The sequence below is a fragment of the Myotis davidii genome, unplaced genomic scaffold (genome assembly GCF_000327345.1).
Source record: "Myotis davidii unplaced genomic scaffold, ASM32734v1 scaffold38, whole genome shotgun sequence".
NCBI classification, from domain to species: Eukaryota; Metazoa; Chordata; class Mammalia; order Chiroptera; family Vespertilionidae; genus Myotis; species Myotis davidii.
This window is the reverse complement of record NW_006291383.1, coordinates 7,015,420-7,040,746: the sequence shown is the minus strand read 5'-3', so window position 1 is coordinate 7,040,746 and position 25,327 is coordinate 7,015,420. Positions and strand designations below refer to the sequence as shown.

At 37.5% G+C, this 25,327-nt stretch overlaps 1 protein-coding gene across 5 annotated transcripts in view; it reads left to right on the top strand.

The window, feature by feature from the left end:
* ITCH (itchy E3 ubiquitin protein ligase) overlaps positions 1–25,327 on the top strand; it is a 120,935-nt gene that overhangs the window by 51,694 nt on the left and 43,914 nt on the right. For 4 of the 5 annotated variants that reach the window (XM_015564486.1, XM_015564485.1, XM_015564487.1 and 1 more), the window contains 5 exons: positions 4,975–5,029; positions 16,817–16,974; positions 18,384–18,573; positions 20,652–20,747; positions 22,284–22,458. In XM_015564486.1, coding sequence (XP_015419972.1) covers positions 4,975–5,029; positions 16,817–16,974; positions 18,384–18,573; positions 20,652–20,747; positions 22,284–22,458 — 674 coding nt within the window. The remainder of the gene's footprint in view (positions 1–4,974; positions 5,030–16,816; positions 16,975–18,383; positions 18,574–20,651; positions 20,748–22,283; positions 22,459–25,327) is intronic. The other variant, XM_006764581.2, reaches the window with a different exon arrangement.

Here is a 25,327-nt window from a genome sequence, read left to right as displayed (position 1 = left end):
CAGCTGCCTCCTGCACACCCCCTACTGGGGATGTGCCCGCAACCCAGGTACGTGCCCTTGCCCGGAATCGAACCTGGGACACTTTAGTCCGCAGGCCGATGCTCTATCCACTGAGCCAAACCGGTTTCGGCAACTCATTATCTTTTTTAATAGCAGGGCCTTACAGGTAGTCCTGATATATCTTCCAGATGGTTTCTTTGGGGTTAATGAGGATGAAGAGAAATTTCTGAAATGGTCATACTGCTTCAGAATTGATATCTTCATTTTAATTGACAGCTATTCATATTCTATAATAGTATTCTATAATACTATAATAATTCTATAATAGTATTCTATAATAGTTCTTTTTTCTATAAATTTGAGCTCTGGAAGATAATATAAATAATTAAATCACATTGCTAAACTGCTCTGACCCTGTTTTTATAGCTTCCTGTTTATTCCCTACAAATTTGAAACTATTATTAATGCCAAATATTTCATAATTAACAAAAGTAAAGCATGTTAGTCTTCATATTTCAGAGTAGAATCTAAACTGCTTATTTATATTTATGACTTTATTGTTTATTATCTACAGAAGTTCACATTTATGTCATCAGTTTACCACTCAAGTAGGAAAATAATTGGCAGAATTTAACATGATTTCTTGAAGTAAAGAGGTTTTTTTAAAAAATATATTTTATTGGTTTTTACAGAGAGGAAGGGAGAGGGATAGAGAGCTAGAAACATCGACCAGCTGCCTCCTGCACACTCCTAATTGGGGATGTGCCCGCAACCAAGGTACATGCCCTTGACCAGAATTGAACCTGGGACCTTTCAGTCCGCAGACTGATGCTCTATCGACTGAGCCAAACCAGTTAGGGCTGAAGTAAAGAGTTTTTAACTGGGAAGTAAATCATAGTGGATTTTAAGATTAGAGTTGCCAGCTATAATAGCTACTTTTTTTTTTTTAATGCTTATCATATTGTAGGTATAATGTTGGTGTATTTACATGTATACTAATTTAACTCATAATGTTGTGAAGCATTATGTTTCATTTTCTTTCCAATAACACACTTAAAACTTAGCAACTTTAAATTAAATCATGAGTTAGTTGTGAGATAACAAACAAAACCCAGTTCAGCCCACAAGTACGTGCGGTGGGAATTAAACTTCTATTTTTCTTTGATTGGTTCCATTTCTGTAACTTACAAGTCAGAAATGAAAACTAGAGTTTAGCACTAAAATTGAGTTTTTAGCAACTGGGCATTGTTTGGTTGGATTAGAACTTGGGGTGGAGTGGGGCATAGCTTTGGTATTCCAATATTTTTCTAATTTTATAGATTTTTAGATTTTTTCCTCCTGAGTATATTCAGTCAGAAGTCTTTGTGGAAAAATACATAGTTGGTTCTTTTTGAAAAATTATTTCAGAGAGGAAGAAAGAGGGAGTTAGAAACATAAATGGTGAGAATCATTAATTGGCTGCCTTCTGCACAACCCACACTCAGGATCGAGCCCAGAACCCACATATGCTCTGATTGGGAATCTAACCGTAACCTCTTGGTTCATAGGTCAACACTCAACTACTGAGCCATGCCAGCCGACCATTGGTGATTCTTATAATGAAATCTGTTCTTGTAGACTTTGATATTTTTTATTGATTAAGTAATGTTAATAAAAAAATCACTGCCTGAATTTGGATATAAAAGTAGTCAAATAATATAGCTTGCCGTATATTTGGATATATTGTGAATGTTGGATTTTCCTAATGATTCAGCATTATCTCTTTTGGTACTTATGAATTTTTGATTCATTCTTTTTGTTGGTTATATTTTTCTAAAATGGCAGTTATATATGTAAACCTTTTTCAAATGAAACAAAATTTACTCAGCATGCTTATTTGTTCTTCCCACTTTACTTCAAACTTTATTTAAAAACCAGAGAGCTTTATGCCCTGGCCAATATGCCTAGTGGTTAGAGCATTGGCCCACACACCTGAGGGTTGCTGGTTTGATTCCTGGCCCAGCCCGGTTCATATGCAGGAAGCAACCAATCCATGTGTTTCTCTCACATTGATCTCTCTCTCTCTCTCTCTCTCTCTCTCTCTCTTTGTTAAGCCTCACCTGAGGATATTTTTCCCATTGATTTTTAGAGACAGTGGAAGGGAGGGAGGGACATGGGGAGGGGAAGGAGGCAAGGAGAGAAAGCACGAGAGCAAGAGCAAGACTTGAGAGAGACACTTGATGCTCTTCCTTATTTCGCTGATTTAGAAAGTAACCACATAATTTGCCCTGGTGTTTTCCTGTAGTTAATACAGAGTTATTCTGCTTTTGTAAGTCTCTGGGAAGAAGCCTTTATTGCTAGTTGGTAGACTTTCCTATAGTCCTCAGATATAAGTTAACTCAACAAATTGAATGTGGGCAGTTGTTAATATCTATAAGAGCTTCCTATTCATTTATTTTTAGTTCTATTTTTAGTTCTTTGGAGGTTGGTAGTGGAGTATTTTACATCTCTCTTCCCAAATATGACACCCAACAAGAAGCACCAAAAAGTATTATTGTCAAAGACATTAGTTTTCCTAAAGAGAAATTTTACTATTAAATTTTGATTATAAAATAGGATTATAAAATATTCTTATGAAGATCTATATTATTTAACATATATATCTCTGGAGATATATCCCAAAATGAATTTGGGGATATTTTTGGGCATATGTGACCTTTGGTTCTTATGTGTATATTCCATTACATTTTTATTTTATTCTTTCTTGCTTTAGACTTTCTTGCATCAATTTTAGGCTCAATAGCCATTTTCATGTGTGAATACATCTAATGTTTTTTGATCAGCATAATACATTCTAAGAAGCTAGCCTAAATTTTTTGCTCTACCAATTTTATTTGAATTTACCAGATGTCAATTGGGCCTGAGTACCAACTAATTGTTTTACAGAGAGAAACTTTGCTGTAATGGTATTTTAAAAATTTGACTTAACATTTGAAAATTTTTATGTATGCTCATAAGATATCCTACATAGACCCTTCAATCCATGCTTTACAATAGTAAATGAGAAAGTTTAGAAGTAGTAGTTACTGGTAGGTTTAAATGGTTTGTTCCACATGGTTTTCTTAATTTTTTAGAAAAGTAGGATACTAATTGACCTATTTTAGTAACTTATGCTGGATATTTTGATTTTCTGATTTCATTTCTGTTTTATTTATCAGCTCTTTTAAGGGAATGTATTCCATATAAGAAAAATTCTTATAAAACAAAATTATATCATTGTATCATGTCTTAAAACTATTTTTAACAGCTTTATTGATATGTATTTTATATTTCATAAAATTCACCCATTTCAGCTATATAATTTAATGGTTTTTAGTAATTTATTTGAATAATCCAACCAGTACTATAAATTGGGTTTAGAGCATTTTCATCTCCCAGTAAGATCCCTCCCTAGCCTATTTATAGGAAATCCTGTTCTCACCTCAGGCTCAGGCAACCACTAATCTAGTTTGTCTTTAAAATTTTGTCTTTTCTAGACATGTTACATAAATGAAATCATACAATATGTGGTCTTTTGTGTCAGGTTTTTTTCACTTAGCATGTTTTTTAGATTAATCCACTACAGCATGTTTCAGTAGTTCATTCCTTTTTATTGCTGAATTAGAGGTCTAGTGCACAAAATTTGTGTACTTGCCGGGGGGGGTGTCCCCCAGCCTGGCCTGTGCCCTCTTACAGTGCAGGAGCCCCACAATTGATCACCCCAAAGAGGTAGGCCCTGCCCACTCATTCTGGGCTCCTCAATGGATTGCCCTAAAGAGGTAGGCTGGAGCCAGGGGTCCCGCCTCCACGCCACGTGGAGCCATGGGCCCTGCCTTTGCGCAGCACACGCAGCCATCAAGCCCCCGTCCCGTGTCCGTCTCCCCCCTCCCCCCCGCGTGCCCACTGTGCATGTAGCCTCCTGGTGATTGCTGAGGGCGTCATGACGTAAGGGCGTGACAACCACATAGGCTTTTATTAAATAGGATAGTTTTCTATTGCATAGATATACCACATTTAATCTATTCATTTCTAACATTTTTAAAAAATGCAATATTTGGGGGACATATGTAATACTTTCAACAATAAAGATTTATTTTTTTTAAATGTAATATTTGTATACCAGATGAGATGCTTGCCAACTTTGCTGTGTAGTATAGTGGTGACTCAGCATCTCATAAGGAGTTAATTAATCTATTACTTATGCTTTGGAATAATAAAGTGATTATTTCACTGTTTGAAATTATGCCCATATTCATAAGGGGCTATTGTTCTTTAACTATATGGACCAGGACTGTTAAAGTTGAGTTCTTGTTTCTTCATTTTATAGTTTTTTTTTCTTCTTTGTTTTTGTGGCAGGGTGCCTACCTCTAGTAGCCTTCTTCTAATGTTTTATACTTTATAGTATATAGCCCCTTACTGAATCCTAGAGATAGTTCCCATGAATAAGATTTGAAGAAAGTGTGAACATTGTAGCATTCATTCTTGGCTACTTTAACACCCATTTGTGCCTTCCCTATTCTTGAAGCTGTTTTCCAGGCCCCAGCACTAGAGATATGTTACTGGTTTTTCTGTTTTCAGAACCTATTTTATTAATTATTCTGCTGGTGATCAGCACTTTTTTAGTAAGATAATTGGAATACAAAAATGGCTAAAAATAATTAGATTTATATTCAAATTAAGCAAACGTATATTTTAAGAAAGGCAGAAGTAGCCCAGGAGTAATATACCTTGGTTAATTAATATTTCTTACATGGAATCCACATTTGCACAAAATTTTGATAAAACTTTTATTTCAGTCCTAATATTTATCACATATTCCTTTTAAATGTCATGTTGCAATTTAAATTCTAGTATGTTCTTTACTAGAAAGATTTAGTAAAAGGCTTTGCTTACATACCATGTTTAGGAAAAACATGAAAACCACTTTGAAACTCATTTTCTCTTTAAATTTTATTGATGTTAAAGGTGCTTCACAGAATGATGATGGCTCCAGGCCCAAGGAGGAAACAAGGTAAGATTTTACTTATTTATTAAGAATGCAGAAAAAGATATTCATTTTAGTCAAAACTTCAAGTTCAGATTGATATAAGAATAAATGACTGTCAAAAAATTCAGGGCTCACCCTGGCCAGTTTGTCTCAGTGGATAGAGCGTCAGCCTGTGGACCGAAGGGTCCCAGGTTCCATTCCATTCAAGGGCACATGCCTGGGTCGCGGGCTCAGTCCCGACTGGGGGGTATGCAGGAGGTGGACGATCCATGATTCTCTCTCATCAGTGATGTTTCTATCTCTTCCTTCCTCTATGAAACCAATAAAAATATATTTTTAAAAAATTCAGGGCTCATGGTAAGAAAGGAATTATTTATAAAAGATTCAGGACTCTTAGCTTATCTGACTGCAGTTTTCTGGTGTAGGCCAAGGATACCCAAATTGCTAATACTTCGTTCAGCTTGTAGAAAGTTAATATATTGGCTTTTTTTTTTTCAAAGGCAAGGAGTTCAGAATCCCAGGGCCATAGTTAGGATGTAAAATTTATTTTCTAGGAAAGCTAAAAATATAAGGATTGGGTACATATAAAGTTCACCACTAGCTATAATATCTCCTGGGCCTTCATTGGCAGGGGCAGAGATTTGAACCAGATGTTTGCTCTTAGCCTAGATTCAGCGCTTTCATGTGCCTATCTGCCTTCAGTCTAGGCCTGCAACTATTGAATGCCTGGGTTGTGTTAATCGACTTAACAGACTTTAAAGTAGTGTTTATTGGTTTTTCTGGAAACCAGCAATGGGAGATAAAGTTAGGAAAGGAGATGATTTTGTTGTACTTGTCTATTTACCTTTAAAGATATATTTTTATTGATATTTAGAGAGAGAGGAAGGAAGAGGGAGGGGGAGAGAGAGAAATATGGAAGTGAGAGAGTAGCATCAATCGCCTACTTCCTGCATGATCCCCCACCGAGGATCCAGCCCACAACCCAGCAACCTTTTGGTAAACAGGACCACACCTAATCAACTGAGCCACACCAGCCAGCACTCTATTTGCTTTTGTGATGAATAAAAATTTCATAATAAAAAGTTTAAAAAAGATAACTCATTAAGATTTTTAGGAAAATCAAAGTTTATAAAGCTGTTGTGTTTTACATAATGGAGATCTGCCTTCACAAAGTCACTCCTGTGACAAAGAATCATCTTCTAATCTCAAAAGAAGTATAGGATATTAAGGGGTAGTAACTTCTTGGCCAGAGAAAAATAACTATTTTATTTCTCACTGTGATTACAAAGCAACAAACATTTCTTAAAATTACATAAATGTCTCTGTAAACTGGAAGATAACTTATGTTTTTGTGCCTCTTTTAGTTTTATATTTAATAGAAGATTTCTTGAATTCCTGAAATTTCCCCTATAAAAATTTTTCCCCATAAAAATATTTTAATATTTCTGTTTGCTTTGGTCAGTTAACTCCTGTTTTGTATAATAAACCTATATTTTTGTATTAATAAGTGAGAGTGTGATATAATTTTATATGTCCATTGAAAAGTTCTGTTATGCCACTCTGTTGTTTCATTTTTGCAATTCTTTCTTATAATACCTTTATGAAACCACTCTAGACAAGTCTAAATTTCTTGCAAAAGCATTGCTATAGCCCTAGTTTTATGCCATTTATTTAATCAGTGTTTTACATCTTCCCAAGTGAATCATCGTTTATAAGTAATCTCAGGTAAAGTGTCTTCTAAATTTCTGAGACTGCCAGACTAGTTTTGAACATGCCCTTTTTTTCTTCTTTTTTATCCTCACTCGAGGATATTTTTTCCATTGATTTCTAAAGAATGGAAGGGAGGGAGAGAAAGGTTGTGGGGGAGGCGGGGAGAGAGAGAGAAACATCCATGTGAGACAGATACATCGTTTGCCTCCCACATGTACCCCTACCAAGATGGGGGAACTTGCAACTGAAGTATGTACCCTTGATGGGGAATCCAACTCGTGACCCTTCACTCTGCAGGCTGATGCACTAACCATTGAGCACTAGCCAGGGCTTGAGCATGTCTTTTATGTTAAGTATGAATTCCTTTACATTATCTTTTATTTCAGAGAGTATATCTCTGAGATGATTGGTTTGAAATGCATTTTGTAAACTGTCAAATGCTGTTTAGAGTTACTACATAACAATTACGGCTACGACTGGCTTTACCCCTTTTTCTTTTATTTGCAGATTTTATAACTATATGACTGAAAAGCAGAGAGAGAGCGCGCACAAGCGTGCACACACAGGGGCACTAATATATCCAATGAGCAATGGCTTCTGCTCCTCCCTGTCCCAGCTATCATTTAAGAAGTTTACTAAACAGCTTTAGGTTGTTTACCTTTATGTCCTAATTCAAGCACTGTGTGTATCATCATTGTAGTCTTGTTGGTCTGTTTCCTCCCATAGCATATCTGGATGTTTTATATTTCTCAGGAACAAAGGAAAAAAGCTACAGTATCACATAATGAGTAGCAAATTGCGTTTTTAAAAAATATATTTTTCTTGATTTCAGAGAGGAAGGGAGAGAGAGAGATAGAAACATCAGTGATGAGAGAGAATCATGTATCACCTGCTTTCTGTATGCCCCCTACTGGGGATTGAGCCTGCAAACTGGGTATGTGCCCTGCCTGGGAATCAAAAGTATGACCTCCTGGTTCATAGGTCAGTGTGCAACCACTCAGCCACATTGGCTAGGCAGTAACTAATTGCTGTTATTTATTTTTTTTATCTTCACCAAGGATATGTTTTTATTGATTTGAGCAGGAAGGAGGAAGAAAGAGAGAGAAAGAGAAATAAACATCTTAATGAGTAGCAAATTGCGTTTTTAAAAAATATATTTTTCTTGATTTCAGAGAGGAAGGGAGAGAGAGAGATAGAAACATCAGTGATGAGAGAGAATCATGTATCACCTGCTTTCTGTATGCCCCCTACTGGGGATTGAGCCTGCAAACTGGGTATGTGCCCTGCCTGGGAATCAAAATTATGACCTCCTGGTTCATAGGTCAGTGTGCAACCACTGAGCCACATTGGCTAGGCAGTAACTAATTGCTTTTATTTATTTTTTTTATCCTCACCAAGGATATGTTTTTATTGATTTGAGCAGGAAGGAGAAAGAGAGAGAAAGAGAAATAAACATTAATGTGAGAGAAATATTGATTGGTTGCCTCCTATACATGCACTAATCGGGGATTCAACCCTCAACCTAGGTATGTGCCCTGACTGGGAATTGAACCTGTAACCTTTTGGTGTATGGAAAGAATGCTCCAACCTACTAAACCGCTTGGCCAGAGTAGTAAAGACAATAGTGTGATGAGTTCCCACTGACAGTTCTAAATAATGTATTGGTTTCCAGTGTTGGTTTTCAAAATCCCATTTTCAGGTTTTAGTTTCACACACACAGTTTGTGGGGAGAGATTAGCAAAGAGCTTATGTGCATATATGCATAACCCCTGGATACAGACAATAGTGTGGTGAAGGTAGGGTGGTGTGGGTGGGGAAGGGATGGGGTAGATGGAGTTATGGGGATAAAAAGGGGACATCTGTAATACTTTGAACAATAAACAGTTTTTAAAAAGGGAGCTTAAAGTAAACCACCAGTGCTAGTTCCTCAAACTGCAGAGTGCATTAGAATCTACTGGAGGACTTGTTGAACCACAGATTGCTAAGTCTCATCTTCAGTTTTTGATTAGTTGCATCTGGGGTGGATGGAGCCCAAGATTTGCTTTTCTCACAAGTTTCCTGGTGATGCTCCTGCTGCTGCACTAATATAAAGACACCTGAGGCGTGAGGATACTTTTTCCATTGATTATTTTTTTAGAGAGAGTGGAAGGGAAAGGGGAGAAGTGGGGGGGAGAGAGAGAAGCATAGACGCGACAGAGACACACCTATCAGTTGCTTGCTGGGAGCGGGGATCAGACCTACAACCCAGGTATGTGCTCTTGACCAGAATCAAACCTCTGGTGCTGATGCTCTTACCATTGAGTACACCTGCCAGGGCAAGACATGTTTCTTAGATTACAACAAATTATTATAGGAAATCTATCAAGTTAAATAACAGTCGTTTTTTTGAAAATTCAGCCTTGCATCTTTATCCCATATTCTTTTACTTGAGAGCTAGTTTGAATCTTTTTTGAACTTTTTATTTTATTATAATAATGTAAATCATTGTATAAAATATTTAAAAGCTTCATGGAAGAAATAGCATTTGACCTAAGATCATAAGGCATAGTTATAACTTGGGTATGCATGTCTTGGGGGAATTGGAGAGAGGCAGGAGTTCTAGGTGGAAGAAAGGAAAATAATCATGGGGTTGGAGAAGAACACAGTGTTTTATTGGAAATCTTCAGTGTTTGACTGAAAGTAGACTAATTGAAAGTTGGGCACTACCCAGTTTGGCTCAGTGGATACTTGGCCTGTGGACCAAAGGGTCCCGGATTCGATTCCAGTTAAGGGCATGTACCTCAGTTGTAGGCTCCTCCTGGCCCAAGCCCTGGTCCGGGGCACATGCAGGAGGCAACCAATTGATGTGTTTCTCTCCCATTGATGTTTCTCTCTGTTTTTCCCTCTCTCTTCCACTCTAAAAATTCAGTGGAAAAATATCCTCTGGTGAGGATTAAAAAGAAAGAAAGTTGGAGCCCTAGGTGGAGTGGCTCAGTTGGTTGGAGGTCTCAGGTTTTGTTCCCCATCAAGGCACATACCTACGTTAGAGGATTGGTCTTCATTCCCATTTGGGGTGTGTGTTTCTCCTTCTCTCTCTGTTTTTCTTCCTTCCTTCCTCCCTCTCTCTCTAAAAAAATCAGTGAGACTTAGATAACGAGTGTCAAGAGGCACAAGGGAGAAGAAAAATTAAATTGCCTGGGAGGATAGCAATGTCATTCACAGAGCCAATATTTCCTGCATTTAGTTTGATAATTCAGATGGGGACATGACAAAGATTAGAGTTTCTGACTTGGGAATCATTTTAGAGATCATTGAAATCATGGAATTTGAGACTATAGGTGAAAATCTGAAGAGAAGGAAAAGGAAAACAAGAATAGTACCTGTCCTAACTGGTTTGGCTCAGTGGATAGAGCATCAGCCTGCAGACTGAAGGGTTCCAGGTTCGATTCTGGTCAAGGGCATGTACCTTGGTTGTGGGCACATCTCCAGTAGAGGGTGTGCAGGAGGCAGCTGATTGATGTTTCTCTCTCATCGATGTTTCTAACTATCGCTTTCCCTTCCTCTCTGTAAAAAAATCAATAAAATCTATTAAAAAAAATAAAGAATAGTACCTTAGGGACCAATATTTAGTGAATGGGAGGAAAAGGTCAAAATGAAGGAGTGGTTAGAGGTGGGACCATAAGATTAGAAAAGCATTGTCACAGAAGTTGAAAAAAATGTTTTTAAGAGATGGGTTATTTTACACTCGTCAAATACTGCATAAGAGAGTGAGGTGTTAAACTAATTAATTCAGGGATGATTGGATGTGTGAAAAAGAAAAATCAGGTTAGAGTTTCAGCTCATCCCAAGATCAGAGTTGATTGATTCCAGGTTGATTTTAAAATTGATTTTAAAAAAATGAAACTATAAAACCTCCAGGGGAAAATATGACTGGTTAACTTACTTTTTAATATATTTAATTACATAGAAATATAAACTTTCATATTTTAAAAAATATAGAATTAAAAGCAAATGACGTATTTAACCAATATGAAAGATAAAAACTTAATATCCTCAGATTATTATAAGAAGCTTTTCCAAATAATAAGGAAAACTATTCTCATGCAATAGAAAAATGTACAAAAGACATATATTGTTATGGAAGAAGAAACGCAAATGGTCTGTAAGTGAAATTTTGTTGAACATTAATATTTTTTAAAAAACATGTTTTTATTGATTTTGAGGGAGAGAGAGAAACATTAATATGAAAGAGAAACTTTGATCAGTTGCCTCCTGCACACACCCTGACTATGGATTGAACCTCAACCTGGGCATGTACCCTTGCCAGGAATCAAACCTGAGCCACACCAGCCAGGATGAATATTAACATTTTTATTTACCAAATTTCAGTGATTTAAAAATATTTAAAAACTTTATGGTGAACTGAGCATTTTCTTATCTAGCCAATGGGAAAAGAAATAAATTATTACCTTTAAAAATACGTATTTTTAATTTAACCATCAGTATTTCAGTTTTGAATATATTTGCATACATTGATCCAGCTATTCTATTCTGGCAGTCTATCTGATGGAAATAAAAATTGCCCCCAAAATCCCCTAAAGAGCCCTAGGTGGTTTGGCTCAGTGATAAAGCTTCGGCCTGCAAACTGGAGGGTCCCAGGTTCAATTCCAGTCAAGCACACATGCCTGGGTTGTGGGTTCGATCCCCAGTAGGGGGCGTGCAGGAGGCAGCTGATAAATAAATCTTATCATTGATGTTTCTATTTCTCTCTCCCTTCCTCTCTGAAATCAATAAAAATATATATTAAAAAAAACTAGAGAAAATAAAATTATTATATTACATCCATATGATTGAGTATACTGCAGTCATTAGAAATGTTTTTTAAAAATATATTTTATTGATTTTTTACAGAGAGGAAGTGAGAGATATAGAAAGTTAGAAACATCGATGAGAGAGAAACATCGATCAGCTGCCTCCTGCACACCCTACTGGGGATGTGCCCGCAACCAAGGTACACGCCCCCAACCGGAATCGAACCTGGGACCCTTCAGTCCGCAGGCCGACGCTCCATCCACTGAGCCAAACCAGTTAGGGCTAGAAATGTTTTTTAATCATTTGGGGAAAATACCTCATATATAATGAGTAACAAAAGGAAGACAAGAACTCATCTAGGATATGAAGCATTGTATGATAACATACATTGCTGAATCACAGTCATAGCCAATGAGAAAGTACTGGTAAGATATATTCCCATATCTTAATGGTAATAATCTCCAGAATGTAGGATTGGAGATAATTTCTATTTTATAATTAGAAATTACTTTTCACTTTGAAAACCTTTTAAAAATTAAAATGCACTAAGTAAATACTTAGAAATTATAATGAAGTAAAGGAGAATGGGAGAACAATTTGAGGAGCAGTTAGGATTGAAGAAGTGTTTTAAGTTCCAGGGTTTAGTTGCATTTGTGAACTTAGAGGAAAGGTGAAAAAGAAGGAAGATGATGAAAGATACAAGAAAGGTGTTAAATGCTGATGGGAAGTCCTAGAAGACATAGGCTGAAATCAAGCACACACAGACACATGAAGAAGTGAAGAGAGATTCCCCCAATCCCAAGATGGAAAACAAACATGAAGATGATTAGAGAAATTTCAAGGTAAAGAAGAAAGTTGAAGTATCAGATAATCATTTTAGCGAAGAGGCCTAGTCAGGATCATTTACAGATTGGGATTAGGTATTTGGGGAGATTGAAAAGGTTTTCAGTGGGCACTTGGAATGTGGCTAGGAGTAGATTAGAGGTGTAGAAAGTGATTGATTTTCAAACAGTAACGATAGGCCAATTGAAGTATTTGAATAATGTGAATTGTAGCCCATATTACCTCAGTTTTTGAAATGATCAAACTTTAGGAAACTGAAGTCTTCCAGAATAAAAAGATACAGACTGAAGAAGCACAATTTCAATTTTTAAGAATCTTTTGCCTGGGTCTGTATAATTATATAGGACTTTAAAAAGCTCTTTGTTCTACTGAACTGCTATTATTTTATTACTGGTAATTTTAACACCAGTATACCACTCCTTGTGTTTTGAACCTGTGGTGTAAGTTGTCATAGTCATCTGTCATTTTTAATTCTTTAGCTCCCTGGAGACTTGAGCTGTGATTTCATCTTTTCTTTCCTTTTTGATGAGAGAGACAGAGAAAACCCTTGTATGTGCCCTCGATAGGGGATCAAACCTGCAACCGTGGTGTGTTGAGATGATGTTCTAACCAACTGAGCTACCCAGCCAGGGCTGGTTTATACTAACGGAAAAAAAACAAAAACTTTTAATCCTGTGAATCATTGGAAATGCATACCTGAAGACTTTTCCTTACTAGGCCCAGTGGAAAATTTATTAGGAGCTTTTGTAGAACAGTCTACCTACCCCTTTAATTTGGTATTTTTACCTAGTTTATTTACTTTACTAAAATACACCTGATTTATTAACTGGAACATTATTGTCCTCAAAGAGCAATAGTGGAAAAAGTAGATGAAGGATTAATTGTAATGAAAAGATTGCTTGGGGGAGGGGGAAGTATTGAACAAGAATGAAAGAATTAAAGGTACTAGGGAAAATAGCCTATGATGGAGATGATGGAATGTGAAAATAGAGGGGGTAAAGTTCATCATGAGACTGAATAAAAGATAGAGTAGGAGACAGGTAGAAGGTTGTAGATGGAGGGATTTCAGAGTTTAAGATCTACAAAGAGGAGCAATTTTAAGAATTAAAGAAATTTAAGGAGTCATACTATATAGATTGTCAGATGATTATGTTAAGAAAATGAGGTCAAGGTATTAGAAGGGTGGGCCCTGGCTGGGTAGTTCAGTTGGTAAAATCGTTGTCCCAATACTGTAAGGTTGTGGTTTTGATCTCTGGCCAGGGCACATATAAGAATCAACCAATGGCTGAAACCGGTTTGGCTCAGTGGATAGAGCGTCGGCTTGCGGACTGAAAGGTCCCAGGTTCGATTCCGGTCCAGGGCATGTACCTGGGTTGCGGGCACATCCCCAGTAGGAGATGTGCAGGAGGCAGCTGATCGATGTTTCTCTCTCATCGCTGTTTCTAACTTTCTATATCTCTCACTTCCTCTCTGTAAAAAATCAATAAAATATATTTTTTTAAAAAAAGAATCAACCAATGAATGCATAAATAAATGGAAGAACAAATCAATGTTTCTTTCTTTTTAAGATCAATAATAATAATAAGATATTAGAAGGGTTAACAGCATGAATGTTAAAAATCTCCACGATTTTAGTTCTCAAAAACAGAACATAGCACTAAGTGAAGTAAGTGAGTCAGAGAAAGACAAGTATCACATCATCTTCCTCATATGTGGAATCTAATTAACAAAATAAACTGATGAACAGAGTGGATCCAGAGACATGGAAGCATGGAATAGAGTGCGGAATCTTGGTGGGAGAGCCTGGGTTGGTGGGTGGGAGGTAATCAACCAAAGTCCTTGTATGCATATATGCATAAACGATGGATGCAGACGGTGGGGTGTTGAGTGCCTGGGGCGGAAGGCAGGGGGTGGGAGTGGACTAGAGGGGGTTGATGGGGGAACAAGAGGAACATATGTAATACTTTCAAAAATAAAGACTTAAAAATAAATAACCCCCCCAAAAAACATAGCAGTTTTAGAATTTTGTTTCAGCTCCCCCTTTGTTTGTCATAGCAGATTTACCTCATGCCCTGAATGCTTCTTCTTCCTCATGTGTTCTTAATACTTCACTAGCACTGTATGTGCAATTTATTATGAATTTTGTAGTTGAGAAAGTTTTTAGGAATCATTTACTCCAGGTAATGACTTTTGAGGTGCTGAGAGATTAACTTTCCTTTGGTCACATAACTAGTCAATAGAGTCAGTTAAAAAACCTCAATTTCCCTTATCAAATATTAATTGAGCATAATAGCTTGGGTTGATTTCTGGGTTCTCTGTTCTGTTCCATTGATCTATATTCCTGTTCTTGTGCCAGTACTAGGCTGTTTTGAATAAGTTTGTGTGAACTAATATAAATTCAAAGTAAACATCATTACGTAAAAGGTTACGGTCTTTTATTTCAATAGTTTTATTCATTTCAAACGGCCGGATCCGGCCCGCGGGCCGTAGTTTGCCCACGGCTGTTCTAGATATATGAAATATTCCATTGTATTTTAATAGGGATTGCATTGAATCTATAGATTGCTTTGGGTAGTATGGACATTTTAATGATGTTAATTCTACCAATCCATGAACACAGTATATTGTTCCACTTATTTATGTCTTCTTTTTTCAGCGTTCTGTAGTTTTCGAAGTACAGGTCTTTTACAACTCCTTGGTTAAGTTTATTTCTAAGTATCTTAATTTTTTTGTAGCAATAGTAAATGGGATTATTTTTTTAATTTCCTCTTTTGGAGAGTTCATTATCTCTTAACCTTTGAGACAGCATGGAAGGGTCTGAAGAATATTATGCTAAGTGAAATAAGCCAGTCAGAGAAAGACAAATATCTCTTGATCTCACTTACTATGTGGACTCTAATGACAAAATAGATCCAGAGACATGGAAGCATGCAACAGACTGAGAATTCTCAGAGGGAAGGGATCATCCAAAGAACTTACATGCATAGATGCATAACCCATGGACACAGGCAATAGTGGGGTGAAGGCCTGGGGAGGGGATGGGAGTTGGGGATAAAGGGGGGACATCTGTAATATTTTCAACAATAAAGATAAGTTTAAAAATAAAACTTCAATTTCCCACTTTTGGTTTATTCTATTAGTTGTCTATCTTTAAAAAAGCATCAAGAATCTTTCTTTAAAAGAGTATGAAGAGGTAATACTCAGTCTCAAAGGGGTCTAGACTCAAAATGGGTTTGGAACCTCATCAGCTAGGGGCAGGGGAGCAGTGTCAAAACTGACTCTTCCTGCATTTACTTTATATTCTGGGGTGTCTTGGCCTTCCTGCGGGCAGTGAACACTACCCAGGTGCTGATTGCCAGTTACTAAGTGATTGCCTTTATTCAAAATAAGCATTTGAGGAACCCCCAAAGCATTGCTTGTCATACTCTACTGTTTACACATATCATCTGGAGATCTTGTTAAATTGTTAGTTCAGATATAATAGGTCAAGAGTGGAGTCCAAGATTGTGCATTTCTAACAGGCTGATATGTATTGTCCTTGGCTTCTGGTTCAAAGACCATACTTTAGGAAGAAAGGCCCTAAAGTGTTTTGGGGAACATAGTTTGAAATAATTTAATACATGGTGCCGCCTCTCTAGTTTGGTTTCTTAAATCTATTAGCTTTTATTTTGTTTTTGATTATGGTCCAGGATTATGGATTAATACTATGTAGTGGATTGCTGCTTATAGCTGAGACATCTGCAAACTGGCTAACTCATGTTCTGCTTTCTAATCCATAACTACATTCCACTTGTGAAAAGGAATCGACTATAGTTAGCTGACAGTAGTAGTTAAGTTCAAAATGACATTTCCTGTTAGTGTCCTCTTCCCTCTTTCTTGCCCTCCAATTTATGTCATTGCTTTGAAAAAATGATAACTCCTTTAAAAAAGGTATTTGGGCTCCTCCCCTATTAATCATTAACTTTGAACATTTTGTTTACCATTTGCTGGAATGGGAGGAGAGCATGCCCTGGGAAGTAAGTATAGTTCTTTCTCCTACCGTGGAATACTCAGCCCTGCCCCAAACTTGCCCTAAACCTAAAGGCCAGTGGAAATCAAGGAAATTATGAAGTTATCTGTGCTTCTGATAAAATAGTGTCTTTCTTAAAGCATTTGGGATTTTGAAAATTTGACTCTGTTTCTGCTTACATAGGACCTCAGCAGACTTATTTTGAAATCTGCACTAGTGTACCTAATAATGTTGAATGGTCCCAAGTATTTCTGTGCCCTGGCTCCTCATTCTATTTCTGAATGGGCTCTCAGGGTTATATGTGAGACCCTACCCAAAGGCTATTTATGTATTTGATAAAGCTAGCCAGAAGTTAGAAAGCTTTTCAGAAACTTGTAAAACTCTTAAGTTTGCTAGTTTTTGCTAAATTAAAAGAGCATTTTCCCCCCTTCCCTTTCCTTTACCCGCTTCTTACTCAGAGTGAACACAAATGGATCAGACGACCCTGAGGATGCAGGGTCTGGTGAAAATAGTAAGGTCAATGGGAATAATTCTCCATCACTCTCAAATGGCGGTGTTAAGCCTTCTAGACCTCCAAGACCTTCACGACCACCTCCACCTACCCCACGTAGACCAGGTGTGTATTCCAGCCATATACTAGGGATGTAGCTCTTATACTGTGATTGTAAGTAATGTTCTGTTTGGGAATTGATCCTCAGGTAAGTGTAAAGAGGCCCTGGTAGACTGGTTTTCTAGCTGTAATTTTATATTAAAGATTTTGGCCAAGAATGATCTTTCTATAAGTAACTAAGACTTGCCTTTTCCCTAAGTTTTTCCTCTAGGAGTGAAGTTAATGAGGCATGAGCTCTATTCAGAATAAAAATCACATGTACATTATATAAAGTACTAGAGGCCCGATGCACAAAATTCGTGCAAAAGTAGGCCTTCATTCCCCCGGTTGCCGGCACCGGCTTCCCTCTGGCACCCGGGACCTGGGCTTCCCTTGAAGCCTCAGCTTTGTCTGGAAGGTCATCTGGTCTAATTAGCATATTACCTTTTATTATTATACATAATCAGTACAGATAAGATTGCATCTTTCTCTCAGGGTTTGTATCTGTGTGGATATTAGTATGCCATAGAATCAAAGATCTGGTTGCTTATTCTCATTATATCCTTTAGAAAGACAATTAGTAAATGGCAAGTAATGCTAAATGATATTCAGATTTTAAAGCAAAAACGATACAATAAATGAACATACTTCATGTAATAAAAGTGTAACCATATACAGGTAGAATATCCATTTTATTCCTGACCAGCCAGAATAAATCTTTAATCTTTTATTATTTCTCTTTGCTAGTATGTGGACAGGGAATGTAAAATAATTAAGCCAAATATTATTAGAAAAATAAACTGGTTGTCCATAAATTATTTCATTAAGTGACTTTGTGTTTAATTATACATCTTCCCACTTTTCTGTAGATAATGTTGTTAACAATATATTCCCAGCCTCTAAGATCATATACTACTTTGTCATTATATTGGTAACTTCCTTCAGGAATTGTTTTGTCAATAAGTATTTCCTGAAGATGTAATATGTACTTAACAACTATTTATAAGAATAGTATTGTTTATTAGTCAGGTCTTCCATTATAATTAACATCAAAAATTGGCCTCTAATCTGCAAGGTGTCATAAGAAAGACAATTTTAAGGATCTGGAAGATTGTTAAATGAACTTATAATACCATGCAATACCAACACTTATCTATTCTAAGAGTTTTTACTTTCTGTGCAATCAGGAAATCAGGATCTGTGATTCATAATTAAAATAGGACATGGGGTAGACAGCCTAAAAAATGTAAACAAGCCTATTTAGTGGGACCATTGGCTTTTTCCCATTATTTAATTTACTTTAGTAATCTTTTCCTACATATTTATATATTAAATTTTATATTCTTCATCTATCTCTTCATTTTTTAAAGTTAAAAATTTATCCTGATTTCTGAAAATAGAAGATTATTTTCCTGTTTTTTCCAAATCTTTTATAGCTTCTGTTAATGGTTCACCTTCTGCCCCTTCTGAAAGTGATGGCTCCAGTACAGGCTCTCTGCCTCCAACAAATACAAATTCAAATACATCTGAGGGAGCAACATCTGGATTAATAATTCCTCTTACTATATCTGGAGGCTCGGGCCCTAGGCCATTAAATCCTGTACCCCAAGCTCCACTACCACCTGGGTGAGTAACTGTTTTTGGTTAATATTTATTTTCTTTTGGCATCTATATATACTTATTAATAAAGAAAATACCGTTCTTTAAAATACTGTCTTAAAACAATTGTAATTGTTTTTGGTGAGGATCTAGAATCAAAATGAACCAAAATAAAGCTCACCATATTTGAAATTTCTACCCTCATTTCCAGGGCAAAGTGGGAGAAATTTTTTTTTAATTATTACTATTATTATTTTATTTTTATTTTTTCTGAAAGACTGAACCATAGAAAGTTAACCAAGGCCAAGTAATAATATAGTCACCTAATTCAGATTGCTTGTTTTAAGGGAAAAAGAATCACTTTTTAAAATAAAATAGGAAACTGAGAAAATTAGTACTCATAATCCTATTTTAATCACTAAATTAATAATACTCTATAGTCCACAGGTCGATGCTCTATTCTCTGAGCCAAGCCGGCTAGGACTGGTTAATATATATATATTTTTCAAGCTCCATTAGCTCATTTATTTTGTACAAAGTTCGTGGCTGTGGGGCCTCGTGACATTTCTTTTTCTTTCATGGTTAAAAATTCAGTCTATTAACACTGATGTCACGGAGACTTCTTTTTAGAAAATGAGGTATTTGGTTTACTGTCCCAAACAGTAAAGGTTTAGGCAAACTGCAACCATCGTCTATCAGGTGACAAAACAGCAGGGAGTGCAGTGAGCCCTGGAACAGCCAAGTCCTGGCGGGGACACCTGAGAGTCTTCGCTGTTGCCAAACGCGGGCTGGTTAATATATTAATAAGCTCTCATGTTGAGAATTTTAATTGGTAAGTAGATTATATATTACTAGAGGCCCGGTGCACATATTTGTGCACGGGTGGGGTCCCTCTGCCTGGCTGGCAATTGGGACTGATCAGACCAGCTGGCAGAGAGGAGGGACCATAGGAGGTTGGCCGGCTGCGGGAGGTTGGCTTTGGGAGCACACTGACCACCAGGGGCAGCTCCTGCATTGAGCGTCTGCCTCCTGGTGGTCAGTGCACATCACAGCGACCGGTCATTCAGTCGACTGGTCTTAATGGTCGCTTAGGCTTTTATATATATATATATAGATTTGTGTGAGTAGTTAGACCATTTTCCTTTTTGGAAAGCCTCCATGGGAAGCCAAATTAGAAAGTTGTTTGTGCAAGGGATTACCAAAGAGAAACTGAGTGCTCTTAGAAGTTATTGGTACTTCTAAGCTATGACGGTTTAGTCTTCTTTACTTTGGAGGTAAACCTTACCAAGAAGTCTAGAATACTCAGAATGAATTTGTCCATTGCAGAGATATATCTGACATATCTGATAAATTCTTACTCTTTGATTTCAGTGTTTCTAGAACCTAAGTAATTCTTTGTCTTTCAGTTAGTAGTTCTTTAGTTTTTCTTTAGATTTCATTGTTTTAATTACAGCTTTCTTTTTCACTTAAGTCCTGCATATACCTTGACCAGATTGAGACAGACTGTTTCCTGAGTCTGTTTCAAGCCTCTTTAGAAATAAAAGGCTTCTCCTAGAGCAGATACTTGATACTTCTGCAGAGGAGATCTCATCCACTATGTGTCACTCTCAGTATAACATTTCTTGATTCTGTTCCTAAATTCTTTTCATATCTTCTTTATATACTGACATGCTTATTTGCCTCAGTTCTATAATATTCTATATATAAAAGCCTAAGGAACTGTTCGACCGTCTGACCAGTAGCTATGATGCGCACTGACCCCAGGGAGCAAACGCTCAACGCAGGAGCTGCCAAGCTGCAGTGACTTGGCAGCTGTGGTTCTCGGGTAATGCACCCAGAACCAGAGAGGAGGGAGCCTGATTCCAGGGCGTGTCACCCGAGAACCACCCTCTCGCAATCTGGTACTCCTTGGGGGATGTTGCAGAGCCGGTTTGGCCTGGTTTGGCCTGATCCCCGCAGGCCAGGCTGAGGGACAACCGCCCCCCCCCCCGCCTCCCCGTTGCACAAATCCGTGCACTGAGCCTCTCATGGTCATATAAGACAAAAAGGCAAAGACAGGATTAAAGATAAGTACCATACCCAGACTTTTTAATTTTGTGTTTAAGTTGGGAGCAGAGAGTGGACCAGCATGGGCGAGTTTACTATGTAGATCATATTGAAAAAAGAACAACGTGGGATAGACCGGAACCTCTACCTCCTGGGTAAGTATCTGAATTAATGAAGAGAAAAAGTGTGTATTCAGAACTATAGATTATGTCTGTAACAAAACCTTCGCTACATTCTTACTTTTCAACTCTTCCTGTCTTTAACCACTTTGTTTTGTGGTAGATGTAAACTAGAAAGAAGAGAATCAGGTACTTGATGGAGCATAATGAATGATCATAATTTTCACTCAGTTTTGACCTAAAGATTCCATAAGTCTTACTACTTCCAGGTTTTTCTTTCTGAACTTTAACTGCCTCAAACCACTGGATTTTAGGATTAGTTTCTTTAAGACAAATTATTTAAATGAATAAGAATTATAATCCCGAGAGAGAGAGAGAGAGAGAGATTGGTTGCCTCTAGTACTTTCCCGGACTAGGGATTGAACCCGAAACCTTTGGGTATATGGCATTTTGTTCAGCCATCTGAGCCACCTGGCCAGGGCTAACAAATATTTTAATACAGCCCAGCCGGCATAGGTCAGTGTTTGAGCATCGACCTCTGAACCAGGAGGTCACGGTTCAATTCCAGGTCAGGACACATGTCCAGGTTGCGGGCTCAATCCCCAGTAGGGGGCATACAGGAGGCAGCTGATCAGTGATTCTCGTCATTGATGTTTCTATCTCTCTCTCCCTTCCTCTCTCAAATCAATAAAAAAATATTTTTAAAAAGAATATTTTAATGCAGGATATTGAGCATTTACATTATATAATTGGAAGAAATGTATTTTTATTCAAGGTTAGTCATAGCAGACATGGGGAAATATTTAATCTTGCTAGTAATAGTCTTAAATACAGAACTAAAAGGTACTGTTTTACTTGTTAAATCATTAGGTAATATTTATTGTGAAATTGTGGAGGATCTTTACCTCATAACATTGCTGGGGGTAGTATAAATTAGTTACAGTTCTAACAGGAAGTATATATAATGATATTAATGCACATACTCTTAGTAAGTCCCTGAGGAAATTAATCCTAAAGAAAAAATACAAAGGAAGGAAAACAACTTTTTGATATATTAAAGGTATTTATTATTTTACTATTTATGATATCAGAAAATTGGGAAGAAGCCTAAACAATCAATCAGTTAGAAATCTCAAAGTTATATCAATTTACTTAATATTATGTTTTCATTTGAAATGATAAATTAGATAATTGTATTCTTGTGGAAAAGTGCTTTTTGATATCTGTGAATATATATATCTATAGCTATATATCTATCTATCTATATATGTGTGTGTGTGTGTGTGTGTATAAATTATGTCCCTATTAAGTTTGCAACAATGACAAGAACATTGGAAAGAAAATGAAAACTTTTTCTTAATGACTATTGAGACTTACTAAATAGACATTGTGTTTAAGTTCATTAATAGACCATTTCAGAATACATAAAATAAAAGGCTTCAGGTAAATCACAAGTAGTTTCTTAAGGTAAAATGTTACTAAACATGCACCAGGGCCAAGATGAAGTCCTGTTTAATTCTTATCTGTTTCACAAGTATTTGTTGATTTAGGTTGTTTTTTGTTCTGATTTAGCTGGGAACGCAGGGTTGACAACATGGGACGCATTTATTATGTTGACCATTTCACAAGAACAACAACGTGGCAGAGGCCAACATTGGAATCCGTCCGGAACTATGAACAATGGCAGCTCCAGCGTAGTCAGCTTCAAGGAGCAATGCAGCAGTTTAATCAGAGATTCATTTATGGGGTGAGCAACCTGTTGCATTATAAACTTAATAAGAATATTTGGTTTTTAACCTTTTCCTGAATAGGAAATGTAAAGCACTAATTAGAAGGAAGGTGTAAGTAAGTTGGCAACCTAGTTGTTGCTGTTGATATTATTTTTAGACCTTATCTCAACCATTCTGTGTATCTGGTTTGTTCTTTCCTATTTGAAATTTCCTGAATTTCAACCTCCTTTATTTTGTTAATGTCAAAAAAAAAAGATTTTAGGACAACTTAAAAGCCATGGACAAAAGAATAGTAAAAATAAACCCAAAACAATTTGAAAATAATTAAAACAGTTCTAAATTTAGTACTACCTAACTTAGCAGAACATTTGAAGGCTTGAATCTAAGAACACCTAACTCTTGAGTGGTTGTACAAAACTAATGATAGAATTTAATCACTTTGCAATGTATAAAGGTAAAGTATACCTGATAAATTATTTGATGTTTTGGGAAGCTACAGAAATTTGCTTTTTATTGGATTATGTTAAATAATAATATTCTGCCTTCAAAACCAAATTATGTTTGGTATAAAAAATTTCCTTTTTGGTCCTGTCTGGTTTGGCTCGGTGGATAAAGTGTCGGCCTACAGACTGAAGGGTCCTGGGTTCGATACTGGTCAAGGGTACATACCCGGGTTGCAGGCTCAAATCCTCAGGAGGGGACGTGCAGGAGGCAGCCAATCCATGATTCTCTCTCCCTCTTCCTCTCTCTCTAAAAATCAATAAAAATATGTATTTTTTTAAATTTCCTTTTTGGAAATTCATTTAAATTTTACATATTTTTCTTCAGAGTAATGTTGCAGTAATGGTGACATACACCCTCAAATCTCTCTAATGATTTGTCATACAATCTTTGATGTTAGAAATTTTACAGTCTTTGAGAATCACAGGTCTTTTCTCTGAGGAAAAGAAAATAGTTCTTGGAGAAATTGGATCCTACATGATTAACAAGAGGGATTTGTTTTCAATAGTATATAGAACTTAAAGAAAGTCAACTCTCTAAGATTTCAAGAGAAGTTGACCCTCTTCATTGCCATCTCTTCCCCTCTATCACCACCAGTACAATCCCATTTAGAATCCACTAGAGTAAAGTCATCTGTCTTCATTAAGCATTGTTTTCTTTTCTCCATGATCCTGTGTATTTCTTGGACCTCATCATACTAGGTATCACTCACTGACAAATTCACCTTTAAAAAAAAATGTTTTTTTATTGATTTCAGAAAGGGAGAAAGAGAGATAGAAACATCAGTGATGAGAGAAAATCATTGATCTGCTGCCTCCTGCATGCCCCCTACTGGGATCAACTCCGCAACCTCGACATGTGCCCTGACCTGGAATTGAACGGTGACCTCCTGGTTCACAAGTCAATGTTCAACCACTGAGCCACAGTGGTCAGGGAACAAATTCACCTTTATTATCAGCCTTACCTGATTATGACTAAGACTAGAGGTCCAGTGCACAAAATTCGTGCACTGGGTGGCGGGGGGGGGATGGGAGTGTCCCTCAGCCCGGCCTGCACCCTCAGGGAATGTCCCTCTCGCAATCCGGAATGCTGCATGCACCAGTGACCATACTTTTCATACAAGTGAAAAGCAGCTTGCTATTTTATGAGCAGCTACTGGGCGTTGTCACACAGTTATAAGTGTCAGAATCAGGGCTGACCACAAAATGTGCAAGCCATCCATGCATGTCATCACTGCATCATCCTATTTATTCAGTGTTAGAGTAGCCTTGCCAGGTTTTAATTTTTAAATCTGAGACTGTTCCCAATATATAGGCTAGGGTCCCTAGGCCTGGCTGGGAATCAGGGCTGATCTGTGGGGTGACCAGTGGGTGGGGGGGCGATCAGGGGACCCCCCGCTGGCACCTGCCTTGGCTGGCAGCCTGGCGCCACCTGTTCACCAGCTCCGCCCCCTGCCACTGCTGCCCATCGCCTCCCTCTGCAGGGAGATTGGCAGGCGGGGTAATCGGGGGTGTCCCCGCTGGCAGCCACCTTGGCTTGCGGCCTGGCACCGCCCACTGGTTGGCCCTGCCCCCCAATCACCGCCACCAGTTGCCTCCCTCTCGGTTGGCAGTGCACATCATAGTGGCCAGTCATTCTGCTGTTTGGTCTACTTGCATATTAGGGTGTTATTATATAGGATTACTTTTTTTACACAATTATTTTTCCTGACAACTTCTGTAGATAGCTATCACTGTATCAATTTTTATCTCTTGTCTACCTTACCCTTTTGTTTTTCTGTGTTGTTTTACATTTTCTTTTCTTTCTAAATTATAATCAGCTTTGGTACACCTGGACAAATTTCTTCTAGGTTGTAATGACTAGCTTTTCTGCCTTCTTTAAAGCTGGTTTCCACATGGGTGTCCAGTGGATAGAGCATGGATTTTGGAGTCAGACACATCTGGGTTCAAATCTTGGTTCCACACTTTCTCTATATGATTTTGAGTAAGTTAACTAACCTTATGAAGCATCATCTATATCCTATCTAATAAAAGACAAAAAGGGTAATTAATCGCACCTCCGCTACACTTCCCATTGGTTAATCTGCAAGATATGCAAATTAACTGCCAACAAAGATGGCGGCCGGCAGCCATGCAGCTGAAGCGAGTAGGAGGCTTGCTTGCTCCAGTGATGGGGGAAGCCAAGGTTTCTCGCCTGCCACGGCCTGCTCTGAGCTCTGAAAGCAACAATGTTTCAATTATAGAAGCTAAACAAACCCCAGTTACCTGCTTTCAGCCAGCTGCGGCCTCAGAGCTGGAGCTGGCTTTCAGCTCCAGTGACAGCTATAGAAGGTAAATAAATCCCAGAATAAAAAAAAAAGAAAAAAAAAAAAGAGGCTGGGGGCCT